At 46.5% G+C, this 19,076-nt stretch overlaps 1 protein-coding gene across 1 annotated transcript in view; it reads right to left on the bottom strand.

Moving 5' to 3' along the window:
- The window catches only part of GLCCI1 (glucocorticoid induced 1), a 64,308-nt gene that overhangs the window by 32,937 nt on the left and 12,295 nt on the right, over window positions 1-19,076 (bottom strand). Inside the window, exons 2-4 of the mRNA XM_069094459.1 lie at window positions 11,092-11,243; window positions 6,477-6,563; window positions 1,621-1,740 (exon numbers count right to left, since the gene is read on the bottom strand). Coding sequence (XP_068950560.1) covers window positions 1,621-1,740; window positions 6,477-6,563; window positions 11,092-11,243 — 359 coding nt within the window. The remainder of the gene's footprint in view (window positions 1-1,620; window positions 1,741-6,476; window positions 6,564-11,091; window positions 11,244-19,076) is intronic.

Consider the following 19,076-nt stretch of genomic DNA (forward strand, 5'->3'; position numbering starts at 1 on the left):
TGCTCCAGAGTTGTGATTTGTAATTTTTCTAATCAATAGTGATTTAGAGAATTTTTGTATGACTATAGATAGCTTTGATCCCTTTGTCAGAAAACTGCCAGTTCATCTCCTTTAACTGTTTATCAACTGTGAAACAACTTATATTATTATAAATTTGGCTCAGTTCTCTATATATTTGAGTATCGAGGCCTTTATCAGAGACACTTGCTATAAAAAATTTCCCCTAGTTTTCTGTTTCCTAGAATTTTGGTTGCATTGATTTTATTTGTGCAAAACCTTTTCAATTTGATATAATCAAAATAATCCATTTTACATTTCATAATGCTCTCTATATCTTTTTTTCATCCTAAATTCTTCCCTTATCCATAGATCTGACAGGTAAATGATTCCATATGCTCCTAATTTGCCTATAGTATCACCCTTTATGTCTAAATTATGTACCTATTTTGACCTTATCTTGGTATATGATGTAAGATGTGAGTTTCTACCATACTTAAATCAATACTTTTTAAAGAAAATCTTTAAGTTTTCCATGAAGAATCAAGGATAATTCAAAATAAAAATTCTCAATTTATTTTGAAAAATTGAAAATAATATTGCTAATACCTAGCATTTATTATTTCCACACTTGCAAAGTCCTGTACATATCTTAGCCCATGTGATCTTCCCCCCAATCCTGGGAGCTGATGCTATAATCTCCACTTTCCAGTTGAAGAAACTGAGACAGAGGTTAGGTGACTTACCCAGGGTCACATAGTTAGTCAGAGTCTGATGCCAGATTTGAACTCCACTTTTCCTGACTGCAAGCCCAGGCCTCTAAGCACTGTGGCAATCCCTCGTGGCTTACAAAAATAGACTCAAAAACTAGAAAGTAATTTAGCGGCCTGAGCTTGTGTAAGGGTTATGGGATTTAAAGATCTTCCATGCCCCATTGGATGTGCTGACGTAGCAGGAAGGGGCGGAGCAAGAGAAAGCGAAAGCCAGAGAAAGCGAAAGCCAAGCTAGCGTTCCTGTGGTGGCTGGCGGTGGTGGTGGTGGTGGCGACGGCGGTGGCAGCAGCAGAGGCAGCGCGAAGCCCTGTTTGAGTTAGTACTGCTAAGGACTCCTGCTGAGGACTGCCAGGGGCCGGAGCTGCTGGGAGCGCGCTTCCAGGACGCTGGGTGGTTGCTGTGCGTGGGGAGAGGAGGACCTTTGCCTGAGGTAGCCTGTTCTGTTTTAAAGGCTTGAAAATGTGGGTGCTTTCTACTTTATCTACCTGTGCCAATGTCATAACTACTCTGATGGCTTTCACTTTCTGGTTTTGGGACTCAGTCTTTTGGTATCTTAATAAATTTTCTAGTTTATTCCCCCATATGGCAAGCATGATGTATTTTGTGATGGATAATTATATCAGCATATTTGTAATCTCCATAGGCATTGTGAATATGGCATTGATGATACAGCTTGTAACATCCCACACTCCCCTTAAGCAATCGGATCTCCACCTGCAGGGATCCTGTCCTTGGCTACAGATTGCAGCCCCCCTGGGTAGCTACTCCCACAAGAAGGATGCTGTGGGCTCACCAGGGCTCCCCACCACCTGATAACTCCCCTAACAGCACATGATGGGCTGTGGCTCACCTGAGTCTGGCTGCTGGCCGCAGGGTTGCCATGCAGAGGGGAGTGGCGGTCTTTCTCTCGGTGGCTGTGCCGGCTACTACTCTGCTTGCCACGCTGCAGCTGCTGTCTCAGCTTGGCGATCTGCAAGGGAAGAGCACGGACAGTGAGGCACAGGTGACCCCAAAGGCTGCACTGAATCCATCGGCTAATGACATATACAAAAGCACTCCGCTACGCGCTGCTGCAGCCGCCAGCAGACACACGTGCATGGGTAAGTGGTCCCCAGGGCGCCTGCGCCTCCCTCTCTTCTCCAACTACCCCATGACTCCCCAGAGTCAAACACAAGTGCCCAGTGAATCTCCAGTCTGTCTGGGCCATGACCATTCATGTCCCAGCCTCTCTCACAGCTCACATCCAAACACCAGCCCTTCAGGTCCATCTCTGCAACACAGCAAAGTGGAGAGAGTGCCAAGTCCAGCTCTGGGTGACCATGGGAAACTGAGCCTCAGTAAATGGAAATAGAGCTGTCACAAGGTTAGCCTGAGTTCATCACCTAAAGCCCTTAGAAAACTTGACAACAGTCAGCATATGTGTATTATGTAACAGCTATGCTACACTTTGAGAACATCACCTGTCATGTTCCCATAACTACTGTCCAAAAACTAAATATTAACACGTGTTTCTTTTAGTCTTCTCTTTGACAGAACCCCCTCCCCATGCCCTCCAAGAAGTCTACACAGACTGGACGACCTAGTCCTTTCTTCACGACAAGATGGTGAGCGAGCTCCTGCTGGTATTATCACCCCCATTTTACAGATGAAAAAGCTGAAGCCAAGGGGCGGCCAGGTGGCTCAGCGAGTGAGAGCACCGGCTCCAGTGTCGGGATGACCTGGATCAAATCCGGGATCAGATACTCAGCACCACACCCAGAAATAACTGGCCGTGTAACCTTGAGCAAGTTACTTAATCCCGATTGCTTAAAATAAATAAATAAAAAGAACTTTGAAAGACTTAAAAATTAAAAGAAAAAAAAAGAAAAAGCTGAAGCCCAGAGAGTTTCAATCATTTGGCTCTTTCCTGTGTCTTGAGTCAACACTCTTCCTACTGTGCGGCCTCCAAGCTGGGAGATAATACTCAACATCAGGACTGGCCACCCTATGCCCTCATGGTGGGGTTTTTAAAATCTCAATTGTCAAAGATTATTAGCAGTAACTTAATATGTCACTGAATACCACAAAGTCTATAAACAGAAAAATCCTATATCTACAAATCTCTCATAGTAATCCCCACTTCCAGACCCTTCAAATCTAGCCCTAAGCCAATACTGTAAAGCCCAGCCCATCAAGTCCAAGTATCCCAAAGAAATCCTGAGTCAGGGCAACTAGGTGACAGAGTGAATAGTGCACCAGTCCTGGAGTCAGGAGGACCTGAGTTCAAATTTGGCCTCAGACACTTAACACTTACTAGCCGTGTGACCTTGGGCAAGTCACTTAACCCCAACTGCCCTACCTTCCCCCCTCCAAAAGAGAAAGAAAGAAAGAAGAAAGAAAGAAAGAGAGAGAGAGAGAGAGAGAGAGAGAGAGAGAGAGAGAGAGAGAGAGAGAGAGAGAGAGAGAAAGAAGGAAAGAAAGAAATCCAGAGTCTATGGCCAAAGAGGTGTTTACTGCTAAGTAGGTCAGAAGAATCCACCAGGTCCAACAGCTGGCTAGCTCCAGCCTTCTTCACTTTGGACACAACTCACAAGCATTGCTAGTGAACACCAGTTTCCATGCTTTGGGATGTATTGAAGATTAGTATTCCTTTATCACACACATGCACACACGTAGGTACTCAGCACTGGTAAGAAAAATAAAAGATGGTGCCCTAGGAGACAGCTAGGCCTGGATGTGCATAGATCTGACAGAGTTGCTACAAGTCAGGGGTCCAGGGAAGCCCCCTGTACTAGCTGCGACCCTGACCCCCACCACACAGTCCTGTTCTCCATGGTGGGCTCTGTGAGGAGAAGGTCAAAGCCCACAGATCCTGGCCAGTTTATGACCCCACTCCCCATAACTGCCACCCTCCTCCCCATCATGGAGACCTTAACAAAGGCTACAGTGTCAGGAATGTCTATCCTCTACCTCCCAACAGGGCACTGACCAGAACCTGCCTCTTAACTGGATATGTGGATGGAAAAGATCTTTTTTCAGGTGGACACCAAAAAAAGTATCTCCAAAGACGGGTCTGATTAAAAGGCCTGTTCAATGCCTCTTTCTGCTCCCAGCTAGACACAACCAGAGTTTGACCACTGCTGAGGTCAGAAGTGGCATGGCATGGCAGCAGATTAGAAGGAGGGATGCCCCTGGGGCCAGGAAGACTAAGAGCCGAGCCCTGCTTCTATCACACAGAAGCGATAGGCACCCTGAGTAACTCCCTAAATCAACACAACACTGGATTGGGGAACAAAGGATGTGGGTTTGAATCCCCTTCTGCCACTCACTCCCTGTGTGACCTCGAACCGATCCCTCGGAAGCTCGTGAAGCCCAGCACTCAGCACAGTGCCTGGCACTGAGACTCACTTTCCTCATCTATAAAATGGAAAGATGTCCTCTCAGGCCCTGTCTCATTCCAAAGCCAGGCAGAGCCGAGGAGTCTGTGGACAGACTGAATCACAGTTCTAGACCCCCAAACAAGACATACGGTGCAGTCACGGGCCACGTCAGCTTTGAATTTAAATAACCCAAGACTGTAAATCCCTAAATCAATTTATTTGGCAAATCTGTAACACATACACACAGATAATCTGTTTCTTCCAATGCTCCAAGTCCTGAGAACATAAAATCTGAAGATCAGTTTTGTATGTAGACTTTTACAATAAACAAATGATCGGTGTAACATACAATAAATAATACATAAAATAATCATTCTTCCTGGACCATAAAATGCAATGAAGGCTCATAGGTCATGGTCTTGGCAAGAGCGTCAGCACAGCTGTCCACCATGAAGATGTGACATGGGGGCCAGAAACATGAGACTAACAAGGGACCATGCAAAGTGTCTTTGCTTTCAGCTCAAACCCAGGCAGGCCACTTACCCTGTTAAGGGGCCAGACAGGGAAACATGGGCCCTGGCCACATCCGAGCACAGGGGACAGGACACTGATGCGGAATCTGCTAAGGAGATGAAGGAGAGGCCAGACAGAGCAAAGTCACAAAAACCCAGAGAGAAGAGGGGTCAAAAGTGTCAAACTCTGCAGGGAAGTCAAGAAGGAAAGGCCAGTCAGTGATCCTTGGTAACCAGGCAAGATGGCAAGGGGAGGAGAGGTGAGTGGGACAAAGAGTAAGAGGAGCTTTTTCAAAGAGTCTGTAAAAGAAAGAGCTACGGGTCTGTGGTTTGTTGGCTCGTTTTTAAAGAACACGTAGGCCTCTGGAAAAGCTACAGGGTCTCCTCCAATGACAAAGGAGAGGGGTGATCAGACAGACAAGCTCCTGGAAGAGCTGGGAGTGGAAGGGCCAAGGGGGCAGGTGGAACAGGTCACAGCATCCTCTCAGCCTGGGGCCAAAGAGGAGGGAGTGGTGGCAAGGCAACTGGCAATGCAGAATCGAGAAGGAACCCCACGTTTGTGGTGACATTCTCCTTGAGAAGAAGAGGTGTGGAAGCACCAGAAAACTACAAGGCTGGACAGGCAGCAGAGAGCAGGGCCACATGCAGGAGGGAAAGAGAGACCCTGCCAAGGGCTGTGCTTCCCTCCCCAGCCTCCCTTTCAGGCGGGCCTCTTACCACCTCGTCCCCTCTCACAGACAGGGGAGCTGAGACGCAGGAGGCCGAGACAAAGGGCTCTTTTGCCCATGGACAGCCAATGACAGGGGCCAGACCTGAAAAATAACTATAGGGAGCAGTCTCACCCTGCCCTCTGATCCTCACAACAATCATGTTATTATCATTGTCGCTACAGATCAGAAGACTGAGGCAGCCAGAGGCCAAGTGACTTGCCCAGGGTCACACAGCTAAGATGTGTCTGTGGTTGACTGTGGGCCCTGCAGCCTATATTCACTGTGCTGACAGACACCTCTTTTAAATGCAGGTTTTCCTAAGGTCACTTTGTGTTCACTTCAGCAAGCTGCCTTCAATAGGCAGAACAAGACCCCGAGGGAGGAGAAGATGAGCCCTAGAGATAGGCAGCAAAGCTCTGCAACCTCATACAGGAGCCTATGGAGGCACTGAGCTAGCTAGAGGGAGGGGGGTTGTGCCCTGGTGCCCTGAGCCTGCCAGCCCTTCAAGCAAGCACCCAAACTCTGAGAAAGTGTCACCCAGACCACTGGCTGCCCTCTCTCCTCTGCAGCAGTGAGACCAGCCTCCTGAGCAGGAGAGGGAGCAGAGAAGCCTGGCCTCTCTGCAGGGGGCCTCCTGGGGCCTTCTGGCAAATAACAGAGCACTTCCCACTTGGACTCCCTCAGGCCCTGGAAGCCCACAGCTGTGGCGAGGAGAGTTGAGACCAGCAGTGCCAAAGAGGCAGCAGAGGGTCCTGGGATTCTGAGTCCCAAGGGGCCCAAGTGATCACCTCAGTCAATGCAATCATTTTGTGGGTGGGAGAAATGACCTGTCCACCATCATACAGCCAGGAACAAAGCCTTTGGCAGAAGCTCTGCCAAGTAGGAAAGAAGGGAGAGATCAGAAAATTGTGAAGATAAAATAAAAGCACTGAAATATATATATGGCCAAAAGGAGGTCCAGGCCAGAACCTCTAAGAGTAAAGCACTCCAGAAAGGTGAAGCTTCCTCTTCCCTGGAGTGACCCACATCTCAACAGTCAGCCCAGGGCACTACAGCTAAGAACACTCTGGCCCCTCTCTGCTGTCCCCCAGTCCTCCGCATGGGTGGCCACCACACAAGGCTTACCTCTTTCAGCTGGTCTGAACTGCCCCAGGACGCTGAGCGTTGATGGGAGCTCTTCTCTGGTCCCTCTTCAGCCCAACAGCTCGGGGTCTAGTGAAAGAGAAACACGAGGTCCATTTTGGCTCACCATCACCACGGACGCCGCCAGAGATGGCCCCGACACCAGGCTGAACCATCTTGGCACATTCTGAAGTAAAGCTTCACACCCCATGAGTGAAACGGAAAAAAAAAAATAGAAAGTATAAAAACAGACAGAAGAGATGCATCAGCATTTCTATAACTAACTTGTCACTCGTCACTGCCAATAGAAACAGAGAGATAGAGAAATGACGCCAAAGAACACTGGAGATGAGGGATCTGCACACAGGAGGTCTGGCCAGGCATGGCAACCGACTCTTACCAACACCAGCAGTCACAAAGTGCCAGGGACCACCAACCCAACTGTGCCGCCACTTACACCCCGGCGTGCATTAGCAGTGTGCTTGATGAACGTAAGAAAAGGGAATGGGAGGATTATCTCCAATGGTATTTTACAATGGACCATACCTCTTCCCTATCACACCATGTACTACGTAGTATTAACAATATATGATCTTACTTTGCTTGATATTTTTTTAAAAAACATCTGATTGGGAGTCAAGAAGGCAGAATAGAAGCAGGTCCTCCCCATGGCTCCCAGCTTCCACCTTCCCCAATTCATGTAAAAGGGGACTCTAAACACACTTTAGAGCTACAGAACACACAAATGACACAGAGAAGCTAACCTCCCGCTGAGGACAGCCCAGCAGGCCAGCAGGAATCATCCAACACAGCGCTCTGGGAGCGAAGCCCAGCTCCACACTGAGGCTTTAACCCAAGGGCGGGCCTGACCAGGCGCCCGCTGGAGGGACTCCACATCAGCAGCAGCTGTGGCTGTTTCCAGATTTATCAACACATAGATGAGAAGGACAAAGTGAGAGGTCAGTGCAGTCTGGACTTTGGGACCCAGTAAATGGAAGTGCATGGCTTTTGCCCCCAGGGCGAGAAGCCGCTGAGCCGCTGGCACAGCCAGCCAGCACCATGTGGCAGCTTCAGCTCCTGGCCTCCAGAGTGTAGGGGGACCAAATGACCAGTCTGAGGGGTAATCGCTCTTGCTTTAACCTGCTTGGATCTGGATTGCAGTCTAGGGTGGAGGTCCTGGGGTGTGTGTCCAGCTTGCCAGAGCATGTGGAGACCTCAGAGAGGGCACCCATCTAATACCTCCGGCAGCTGAGAAAACCCCAGTGTTTGGGAAGAAAGCTCCCCTGGTCTGGTGGCAGAGTCCTACAGTGGCAAAAAGCCCAAAAGACAAGTAATTGAGTGGTAACATGCTCAGGCAAAGGAAACAAAGCAAACAGAAGAACCCAACAATAGACTCCTATTTGGGGGACAAAAAGGATCAAAACATGGAACAGGAGGAAGACAGTGAAGTCAGAACTCCTGCACCAAAAACATCAAAGGAAAACAGGAGCTGGTTACAGGCCATAGAGGACCTTAAGAAGCAAATAAGAGAAGTGAAAGAAAAATTGGGAAGAGAAATGAGAACAATGCAAGAAAATTACGAAATCTGAGTCAACAGCCTGACTGAGGAAAATAATACCTTAAAAAACTAACTCAAATGGCAAAAGAGGCTCATTAAAAGGCAATGAGAAGAATGTTTTAAAAAGCTGAATTTTCCAGATGGAAAAAGAATCTCAAAAGCTCAATGAGGAGAATCATTGTTTCAGAATTAGACTGGAGCAAATGGAGGCTAATGACTTTATGAGAAATCAAGATGCTACTAAACAGATCCAAACAAATGAAAGAATAGAAGGCAATGTGAAATATCTCATGGGAAAAACCACTGACCTGGAAAACAGATCCAGGAGAGATAATTTAAAAATTATTGGACTACCTGAAAGCCATGATCAAAGAAAGAACCTAGAAATCATCATCCAAGAAATTCTCAAGGAAAATTGCCCTGATGTTTTAGAACCAGAGGGCAAAACAGAGGTTGAAAGAATCCACTGATCACCTCCTGAAAAAGATCCCAAAAAGAAAACTCCTTAGGAATATTACAGCCAGGTTCCGAAATTCCCAGATCAAGGAGAGAATATTACAAGCAGCCAGGAAGAAACAATTTGAATATTGTGGAAACACAATTAGGATAACACAGGATCTGGCAGCTTCTACACTGAGGGATCGAAGGGCTTGGAATATGATATTCCAAAGGTCAAAGGAGTGGGGATTTAAACCAAGAATTACCTACCCAGCAAAACTGAGTATCATGTTGCAGGGGAAAATATGGTCATTCAGTGGAATAGAGGACTTTCAAGCATTCTTGCTGAAAAAACCAGTTGAATAGAAAATTTGACATTCAAATACAAGAAGCAAGAGAAGCATGAGAAGGTAAACAGGGAAAAGAAATCATAAGGAACTTATCAAATTTGAACTAGTAACATTCCTACATGAAATAAGAATAATTGTAACTGACGAAACTTTTATCAGTATGAAAATAGTTGAAGGGAATATGTGTGTGTGTGTTTATATACACATATATATGTCTATATCGGAGGGTATACGGGCATATTAATACTATGTGAATGTGTGTATATATGTTTACAAGTATACATAGAGGGCACAGGTCCAATTTAAGAGGAAGGGATGATACTTAAAAGGTGAAATTAAGAGGTGAGAGAGGAATATAATGAGAGGAGATGGGGAGAGACCGATTGGGGTAAAGTATCTCATAAAGAAGAGGCAAGGGAAAATGGTTACAATGAAGGGGAAGAATAGGAAGGCAAAAGGGAATGGGTCAACCTTATTCTCAATGAATTTGGCTCAGGGAGGGAATGAAATACACACTAAATAGGGTATGTATCTCACCCTCCAGGAGAGTAGGGGGGGAAGGGGATGAGAGGGAGGATGATAGAAGGAAGGGCAGGCTGGGGGGGAGGGAAGTTGGAAGCACCCACTTTTTTCTTTTTTTAAGCAATTGGGGTTAATTAAATTGCTCAAGGTTACACAGCCAGGTGTTTCTGGGTGGGTGCTAAGTGTCTGGGACCGGGATTCAATCCCCAGGTCATCACGACACTGGAGCCGGTGCTCTTACTCGCTGTGCTACCTGGCCGCCCCGGAAGCACCCACTTTCATATATATTTTGCTTTTTGGAGGGCAATTGGAGTTAAGTAACTTGCCCAAGGTTACAAGGCTAGTTTTGTATGTGTGTGGGGGGGTGTGTGTGGGGGTGTTAAGTGTCTGAGGCTGGAACCAAACTCCGGCACCAGCGCTTTACTCACTGCACCACCTAGCTGCCCCAGAAGCATCCACTTTTGAAAAGAGACGGGACCAAAGTACAGAATAGAACAAGTGGGAGGTGGGATAGGAGGGAGGGAATTATAGTCAGTCTTTTACAATATATCTACTATGTTAATGTTTCGCATAAGCTACACATGTACAACCTACTGAACTGCTTATCTTTCCAGTAAGGGCAGGTGACAAGGGAGGAAGGAAATGAATCTGGAATCCAAAGTTTTAATATCAAATCTTTAAAATATATATACTATTAATAATACTATTTTACATGTAATTGGGAAATAAGATATGCAGGCACTGGGGCATAGAGATCCACCATGCCCTCTGGAAAAGTCAAAGGGGGTATGAGAGAAGATATGGGAGAGAGCAGATTGGAGGAGGGGATATCCTGTGGGACTGCTATTTTGGGGAGGTGGGTAGGGGAAAAACGTGGAGAAAATGTCTAACTCAAAATCTGGCGGAAATAAATGATGTAAATCAGAAGTTAATAAAGCATTTGAAAAATGAAAAAATAAAATAAAAAGCATCTGATTTGGTAGAGAATAATACTTCCTCAAGGTTCTGTTCCAACAATGTGTTTCCTATAGACCTCAAAATCATACAACATTTTTTAGAAGCTGTCACTCTATTTTTATGACCCTCTGATTTTGAATATTAAGCTAGAGGAATGGGGAGAGTAGAGCGATCTACTAGCCAGAAGTGCCTGCCACAGGGCCTGAGGCTTTCCAGGCTTGGGAAGCTCAATGACATTTGCACCATCGTACCCAGAAACAGGACGGCACCTGCCAGAAACTCTCCTGGGCTGGACAATACTCAATGAGAGGTCAGACCTGCTGGGGGAGGGGGGCATTGGGATGCCAAAGGTACTCGGGCAAACAGGTTTTTGGGCTAATTTATTATGCTCTCACTATGTACCAGGCACTGTGGGAAGGGAAGGAAGGGAGGGAGGGAGGGAGGGAGCTGGGGAGGAGGGGGGCGGAGCAGCTGCCACCTTTCCCACTTGTGCTCTCGGTGCTCAGCCTGGGACCTACAACAGTCAGCACTGACTTGATGCTGCTTCATCCATTCGTTTGGGTCAGGGATTAAACGAGGCCTAACCTGAGGCCCATCAGCAGGCACCGCTGATCCAGTTCATGAGTGAAATGACTCTCCCGGGGTCTGGCCTCTGTCCTTTGGCCTACGCCAAAATGATTTCTGCCCAAGTTACTTTACCACAAAAGCTTTTTTTCCTGAACGCAGCCAGGCTGAGAGCAGCAGAGGGCTCCCCCCCCCCCAGGAACTCTCCTCCCCATCCTCCCCATGTTACCTGAGTCGCTTTGTCTTTCATGCACGATGGGTAATGACCATGGGGGTCCCGGGGCCACTGCCCTGTGAGGTAAGGTCCTGTTATGGTATCCAAAGAAGAGGTTCGCCTTATTGAATTGGAAGTTCTCACTTGCTGAGACTTTGGCCTGTCCACTGCAAAAACAAACAAAAGGAATAATCAGGGCTGTGTAGGAGTAGTCTGCTTCTGAGCATTCGGCCATAAAAGCTTCAACAACACAGGAGGCAGATACTTGTGAATGGGGAGCTGGGGGAGCAGAATGTCCAGTCAGGACAACCGTCTCAGACACAGCATCTGGGTGACCTTGACCTCTGGGTGCCCTGGGAAACTCGCTAAGGTCATAAAATCACAAAGAATGCGGACCTGAGTACAGGAAGGATTCTGCCCTCAGGATGCCCGCACCACTGAAATCACAGGTCCAGACCAAAAAGTACAAAGGCAAAGAACAAACGATGAGAACTCTGGAGGTAGCCTAGTCTGACCTGGCCGGCCTGTACAGGAGGAACGGAGGTAGAGCACTCGTTTTATAGGCTGAGTGAATTCTAAGGGCCTGACTTCTTCAGGACTGGGCAAGCAGAAGGTGTCCTGACTCCTACCCAGGCTACCTTTTACTTCATCATATTGTTCAAGTCAAGTCCAGGCATGGGGTTCAGCTCTAGGGATGTAAACAAGAAAGATGGCTCCTGCCCTCAAGGAGCTTATAATCTAAAGGGAGAAGACAAAAAGCCGCTGGGGTGGGGAGCTGCACCAGGGGCCCCTGGGCACCCCACACTCCCTCCAAACCAAGCAGAGCTGCCGATAGAAGGCCGTCTGCACAAGGCTGGCCAACGGACGAAGAGCTGTCTGGGTCGCGGTAATCCGTGATGCCGCCCACCATGGCCAAGCCGACCAGTGTGCTGCGTCCTCCTGGGTCTTGGTGACCTGAGTTACAGCAGGTATTTCTAAAGCCACCATGCACACTTCAAAGGATCTGAGGCTAAAAACACAGAAACAGCCAGGACTCTGTGCTGTTGGGCCCATGTAGATCAGAACATGAAGACTCAAGGCTGCCCACACCAGCACTCCATGTGCTAGTCTGCACGGTTTTAGGCAGGCCAGCCATGTCCATGAGGAAAGCCGTACGACCATGGGCCTCAGAGGACAAACAAAGGGAACCACCTCATAAGTGGGTGAGGGGAAGACTGTCCTGTTCTGGAGGGCAGTTGTCATACCAAAAAACATTTGGAAGACCAGGCTGTGGGAAAAGAAGCAGAGGGAGCTCTGAGAGTATGCTCACCTGAGAGCCCAGAATTCAACCTCCAAGAGGCTTAAATCAAAGCTCCACAGATCCCCAGGCTACTTCCAGTCAAGTCAAGCGACCCCAAGAAATCCACAGTGACTCTGATTTAAAAAACATCATGTGCTATACATGTCCTTGCCCACCAGGCTATTTCCAAAGAAAACAAAAACCAGCTTGAGTTCAGTTTTGGCAACAATTTCTCACACAAAAAGTACAGTGGGCCCAGCACAGGTCTCTGGCTTCTGCTGCTGATTTCCTCACTGGTTCTGGGGCTTGACTCTGGGAGAGTCCATCACTCCACAGCAGGTGAAGAGGAGCTGGCCTAAAGGATGGCCATGGCCCCTGGGAACAGCAAGGCGGAATCTGGGAATAACTGCTTCAAGCAGGCATGCCCTCTCCCCACCTCCACAAGTCAGGGACCCACTCCCTGCCCGGTGGCCTGCCTTCTGGCGATGGGCCCCTCCCACCCAGGTCTGGTAGCCTTGCTGAAGGGACTGTAACTCCACTGGCTCACGCTCCCTCCCAACATGATTCAGAACAGCTCTCAGGAAGGAGACAAGCAGCCCCAAGCCAAAGGAAGGACCGTCCACTGGAAATAACCCACATGGAGACAAGTGTCCTGCTTCTTAGAGTGGCAGCTCTGAGAAGGGCTGGAGGTCCTCCAAGTCACTAAAGCAGACTCCCCTAAATCAGCTAGCAGGCCATGAAAAATTATTTTTAAAAAGAAAGCAAATTTCTGCCCCCAAAGATGCGAAGAGAGGACAATGGCCCCTGTAGTACAGGAGTTAGCCCCAGATAGTCCCTTCCCACCAATTCCGCTGTCCCCTGGGAGTTCAGACATTATGATCGTTTCTAACCTCAATTAGTGGTGGTGGCGGAGGCTGCCCTTTGTGCTCAAAGGGGACCAAAATGACGTCATGACATCGGGGTCCAGGTAGAGCATCCACCTGTGGCTGATGAGCCCAATAGGAGCTCAGAAGCCTCACCCACAGGTCAGGCCCACACAGTCCACATGTGCATCTCACATTTCTTGTTGGCTACTGCAATTCTGCTTTGTTCCCAGAGCCCAGCGCCCTCTCTGATGGGGAACGCCATGCTGGGAGCTCCCGGGCTGGTGTCTGCTGTGTCTCACAATCAATCCCAAAGCTCCTCAGAGAGACCTCGAGAGTGTCCTTGCATCACTTCTTCTGACCTCCATGTGAGTGCTTGTCATTTGGGAGCTCTCGATAAAATAGTCTTCCAGGCAAATGTCAGTTTGGCATTGGAACAACATCAGCAGTCCATCGAGTTTGAATGCTTGGCGGCATCTTGCCTTGCCAGTACCTCCTCCTGCCAGGTGATCTGCAGCATCTCCCTGAGACAATTCCAAAGGAAGCGACTCAGTCCCTGACACAGCGCTGGCAGACTGTGCAGCTTTCACAGGTCAGGGCACAGCTCTGGAGGCCTTCAGTTTGGTAGGCAGCTTATAATACCTCTTCATTCCTACACTTCCCTTCAGAGCCTCCCAAACCCAGAGCCAGCTCATTATCAATGTGTACATCCCTGGAAAGCACACTGCCAAGGTCAATTAACCTATCCACAGTATCCAGAATGTCTCCATTTGCTGTCATCAAGGGTTCCACATATGGATGGCGGGTGGCGGTAGGTGGAGAATTTCTGTATGCTTGGTGTGAACTGTCAGGCCAAAATCAGTACACACAGCAGAAAACTGATCCATACTTTGTCTCATCTCAGCCTCAGAGGCTACACATAAAAATGATGCATCAATTCTTCCTCCACTTTAGTCTTGGTTTGTAGCCTTTTCAAGTTAAGTAATTTAGTGCAGTAGCTGACCTTGATGCCATTTTTTTTGGTCCTCACTGAAAGCATCTGATGACATTGCTAAAAACATCATGCTGAAAAGCATGGGAGGGGCGGCTAGGTGGTACAGTGAATAAAGCACTGGCCTTGGAGTCAGGAGGACCTGAGTTCAAATCCAGCCTCAGACACTTAACACTTACTAGCCGTGTGACCTTGGGCAAGTCACAACCCCAACTGCCCTGCCTTCCCCCCTCCAAAAAGCAAAAAAATAAAAAGCAAAGCTTTCACCTTACTCAGTGTAAGGCACCAAGAAAAAAAAATGAAGTGTAAGGACTGTGTCTCAAGGAGTTTCTGACCCACCCTGAATGCTTGGTAGAAGTCTGTAGGACAAGGTCATCTGCCTCCCCCCACCCCCCCACACACACACAAGCACCAAGGAGAAGCTGACCACCGAAACAAGAATTCCAGGGACACGACCCCCTAATTGGGAGCAGGGGCGGCTAGACAGCACAGTAGATAGAGCACTAACTCTAGAGTAAGTATTAAAAATCTGGCCTCAGACACTTACTGGGTGGATGACTCGGGGAAAGTCACTCACCCACACTTGCCAAAAAAAAAAAAAACCCACTATGGGATGAAGCAGAGCCTTGCTTCACTCTCCTGCTGAGGCAAGCATGCATCATGAATGCACAATCATGATGAAGCCCACAAACCCTCGGAGTGACAGCATCAAGGCCATGGGTCAGGCCAGCCAATGCCGAGCACAGACCTCCACTCTACTCCTGGCATTTCTCCTGGAGCTGCTGGGCAGTACACACCATAGCGCCCATTCCTAAAGCCACACTGGCTCTCAGGTAGATGACCATCTTCCAGGTGAAGGATCAGCCTGCCAATAATGCTGAAGAGAGGGCCCCCTGTGACGGTCACGGGACAGTTTGCTTCCTTTGCCTTCACAGAGATGGACAATGGAGGCGTCCTTGAGCTCCTGGGGGGATAACCTCCTCTTACCATGTAACCTGGAAAATTTCAGTCAGCTCTTGTCTGAGCAGTGGACCCCCCTGCCTTATAAATCTCAGCTAGACTAGAATCAGCACCAGGCTCTTTGCCACAGGAGAGGAGCCTAACGACATTCAAAACTTCCCCTTCAGTTGGAACTTCAGCTAGAAAGGGACTGACTTCAACTAGAAGTAAGTGGTCCATGGCTTCAGCAATGATTGATGACAGTCTGTTGAGAACACTATGGAAGTCTTCAGCCCATCTCTCTAGGACCAGGTCCTTATGACGAATCAACGTGGCTCCATGAGCACTGAGCAGCTAAGATGGACCATACATCTTTGGCCTAAAAGTAGCCTTCAAGACATCATAAAAGCACTATGGATTGTCGCTCTCAGTATAAAACTGTATTTCATCTGCCTTCCTGAGCCAAGAATCCTACTTCTCTCCAAGTTTAAATGTTGCCTTTTTAAAGATAGATAAACCATCCTTCTGGAGTCCTTTGTTTTCATTTAGCAGCTTCTGAATTTCCCCACCATCTTCATTAAACCAGTCTTGATGCTGGTGAGTGTTCTGGCCCAGATGAGTAAACGCAGTGCTGTACACCAGATCTCTGAAAGATGCCCGCTCCTTTTCTACTCCACTGCTGCCAACCCAAGTGGGCTCAGCTTCCCCTTCAAGTTAGCAACAAACGATGCTGGCTCCAGTCTGCTGGCATTGTCTTCCAACAACTGTCTCACCTTGGAGGCTACTGCTTTGTTGAATGTGAATATCTAGCTTGGAAAGGATAAATCCATGATGGGTCCAGCATTCCACACCATCCACTGCCTTTGTCCCTTCTCCTTACAATGACAAAGCTTAATAAATGCTCAGCTTTTTCAGGGTCTACTCGTGTTTTCCAGAATGGCTGCACCCAGCCTCTACCATCTTATCTTCCTTTTTGTCAATTCTACTGGTCTTGTGGGTATGGAATGGAACCTCCAAGTCATCTTAATTTTAATACCTCTGTTAGGGATTTGGAGCATTTTTTTTCTTATAGTTTGAATTTATTCCCTTGAAAACTGCCTGTTCGTGTCCTTTTAATCATTTATTAACAAAAGAATGACTTTTATTCTTACATATTTGAATCAGTTCCTTATATATCTTGAAAATTAAATCTTTATTAGAGAAACCTGCTACAAAGATTTACCCCCCCTGCAACTGTTTCCCTTCTAATCTGAGCTATAACAGTTTTGTTTGGGCAAAATTTTTTTTTAATTTTATGTTATCAAAATTCTGCATTGTCTTCTGTGACCATCTCTCTTGTTTGATCATGAATTCTTACTCTATTCATAAATTTGACAAGTGACTTACTTGCTCCTAGAATCTGTTGATGACATGATGTTTTTTGTACCCATTGTTTATCCATTGGGATACCTTGGTAGATGGTAGAAGGTGCTAGTCTAAATCTAATTTCCATCTGACTGGTTTCCAGTTTCCCTGGCAGTTTGTGCCAAACAGCGAGTGAGGTGTCACTCCACAGGGCTGGTGTCTTTGACATTAAGTTACTGGCTTTGTTTGTTTCTGCATGTTGTGTAGATAATATTCCACTGATGCACTCTCTTTTTTTTTATACAAATAGGAAATCATTTCACTCCTGTTTTATTGTGCATTTTGAGATCTGCTCCTCCCAAGCCCTTCTCCTTTCTGCTATTCTTTCATTATTTTCATGAGATTCCTGACCTTTTGTCCAGATGACTTTCATTTTTTTCTACCTCTACAATTTTTTCTGGCAGTGTGATTGCCATGCCACTGAATACATAAATTAGTGTTATTGCCATTTTTATGACACTGGCTCATCCTAACCATGAATATTTCTTTTTTTATAGTTAATCTTTCTATTATTATTTAGGCCTGTCTTTATTTCTGTAAACAATGTTTTACAGTTGCATTTATACAGTTCCTATATTATCTTGGTAGACAGAGTCTCAAGTATTTGATGCATTCTATGGTTATTCTAAATGAAATTTCTCTTTCAATGTCTTCCTGCTGGGTTTTCTGGGGTGATAATTTCATTTCATTTAAATTGTTGGTTTTACTGGCATATGGCAAGGAGACACTAGAGAATCCTCTTCCTTCTTTTAATTTCTGTCCATATTCTTATACCACTGGGTAAGAGAGAGACCATCTGCCCCCCAACTTTGTTTCTTCAGTTTGTGGCACTTCTCTGTGTCCTCACCCCCAATGAGACATTAAAGCATTTTAATAAAGCAATAGAAAATGAATATGGCTATGCATTATTTATATCTTCAACACTACAAATTGTTTCATGATTACAGTTGTGATTAGAGGTTATATTTAGTTGTGAATTGAGCAATCAAAATATTTCTCTAATTATTATGAAATTGTCTCATTTCAAATGAGTCAAAAGGAACACTATTAGGTATTCATTCATATTAGTCCAGAAGTATTCTCAGTCTATGGCTTGATACAGAAAAGCTAGAATGTAAACAGTGAACCCATCTACAATAAATGAGGGGTGCACATAAGCTGGTTAAAACAGACCTTCCTTAAACAGCTACACCTTTAAAACAGTTTGATGAAGAAAATAATACTATTTTATTTTACGATTTACTATTTTAACAGCTCTGTCAATAAGTGCAAAAATCTGGTCGAACTAAAATCCCAGGACCTGAATAACATCCAATATCTCCAACATTAATGGGAACATATTCAGAAATTCAGGGTGCCAGGTTGTACTGTGTCAGACGCTAACAGGATAAATGTTAACAAGGAAACAACCCTCATATACCAGGTACTTATACTCTCCTGAAGGAGACGGTATATGTGTATATGTATGTGTATATATATATATATACACACACATAAAATAAATTCAGAATAGGCAGGAAGGAAAAAAATGAGTAGTGGGGGGGGTGGAAAATCAGGAAAGGTTTCCAAGAGAAGATGATGCTTGAGCAGTCACCTTAAGGAAAAGGACTCTGAGGCAGAAGGGAGGGCAAAGTTTTCACCTTACTCAGTGTAAGGCACCAAGAAAAAAAAATGAAGTGTAAGGACTGTGTCTCAAGGAGTTTCTGACCCACCCTGAATGCTTGGTAGAAGTCTGCAGGACAAGGTCATCTGCCTCCCCCCACCACCACCCCCCCACACACACACGCGAAGAAGCACCAAGGAGAAGCTGACCACCGAAACAAGAATTCCAGGGACACCCCCCCAATTGGAAGCTGGTGGATGAGTGACAATGACAAAATGGAGACAGTTGTCACTCCTGGTCAAATCAAACACCAATTGAGAAGGCTTTTCCAGGCCTTCAGGCCATTCCAAAGAGAACCTAAGGGAGTTGTTGGTATCACAGTTGTAAAGAAAACTTCACTCAGAGGGGCAAGGGCCTGAGAAACATTCTGGCAGGATCGACAACTCATGCCCACACCTGGAACACATCAGAACAGAAATGAGATCTAAGGTAAACAGCCACAGGCCGCTGTTTGGGGGGGAGGGGGGCTGGATTTTACAGCATCTTTCAATAAAGAAACAACTAGCTTAAAAAAATGTGATCAGCTCTACTGGGTCTCCTGCTATTGTGGACTGTTAATTTGCATTTCAAACATGTAAAGTCCTTCATAAGCTTATGGACTAAAACTAAAGAAACTAATTTAACCTAGAGAATTATCAACCAAAAGAGATGAGGAGAAATCCAGTGGAAAGCCTTGGGTGTCAATGGTCACACTGGCGGGAGGGGCGGGGCGGGCACAGTAACACCCACTCTTTTCCAAAATTCGGTTATGAAAACCTTTGAACTCCAGGCACCGTGCTGGGACTGACAAAGGACACCACTGATTAATCAGGGCAGTCACATTCATCACTAGAGTCAGGAGACCTTGAATGATCCTAACCA

This window comes from Petaurus breviceps, unplaced genomic scaffold, assembly GCF_028583685.1.
Source record: "Petaurus breviceps papuanus isolate PSGF00001 unplaced genomic scaffold, PetGlider_PUasm1.0 218, whole genome shotgun sequence".
Lineage (NCBI taxonomy): Eukaryota > Metazoa > Chordata > Mammalia > Diprotodontia > Petauridae > Petaurus > Petaurus breviceps.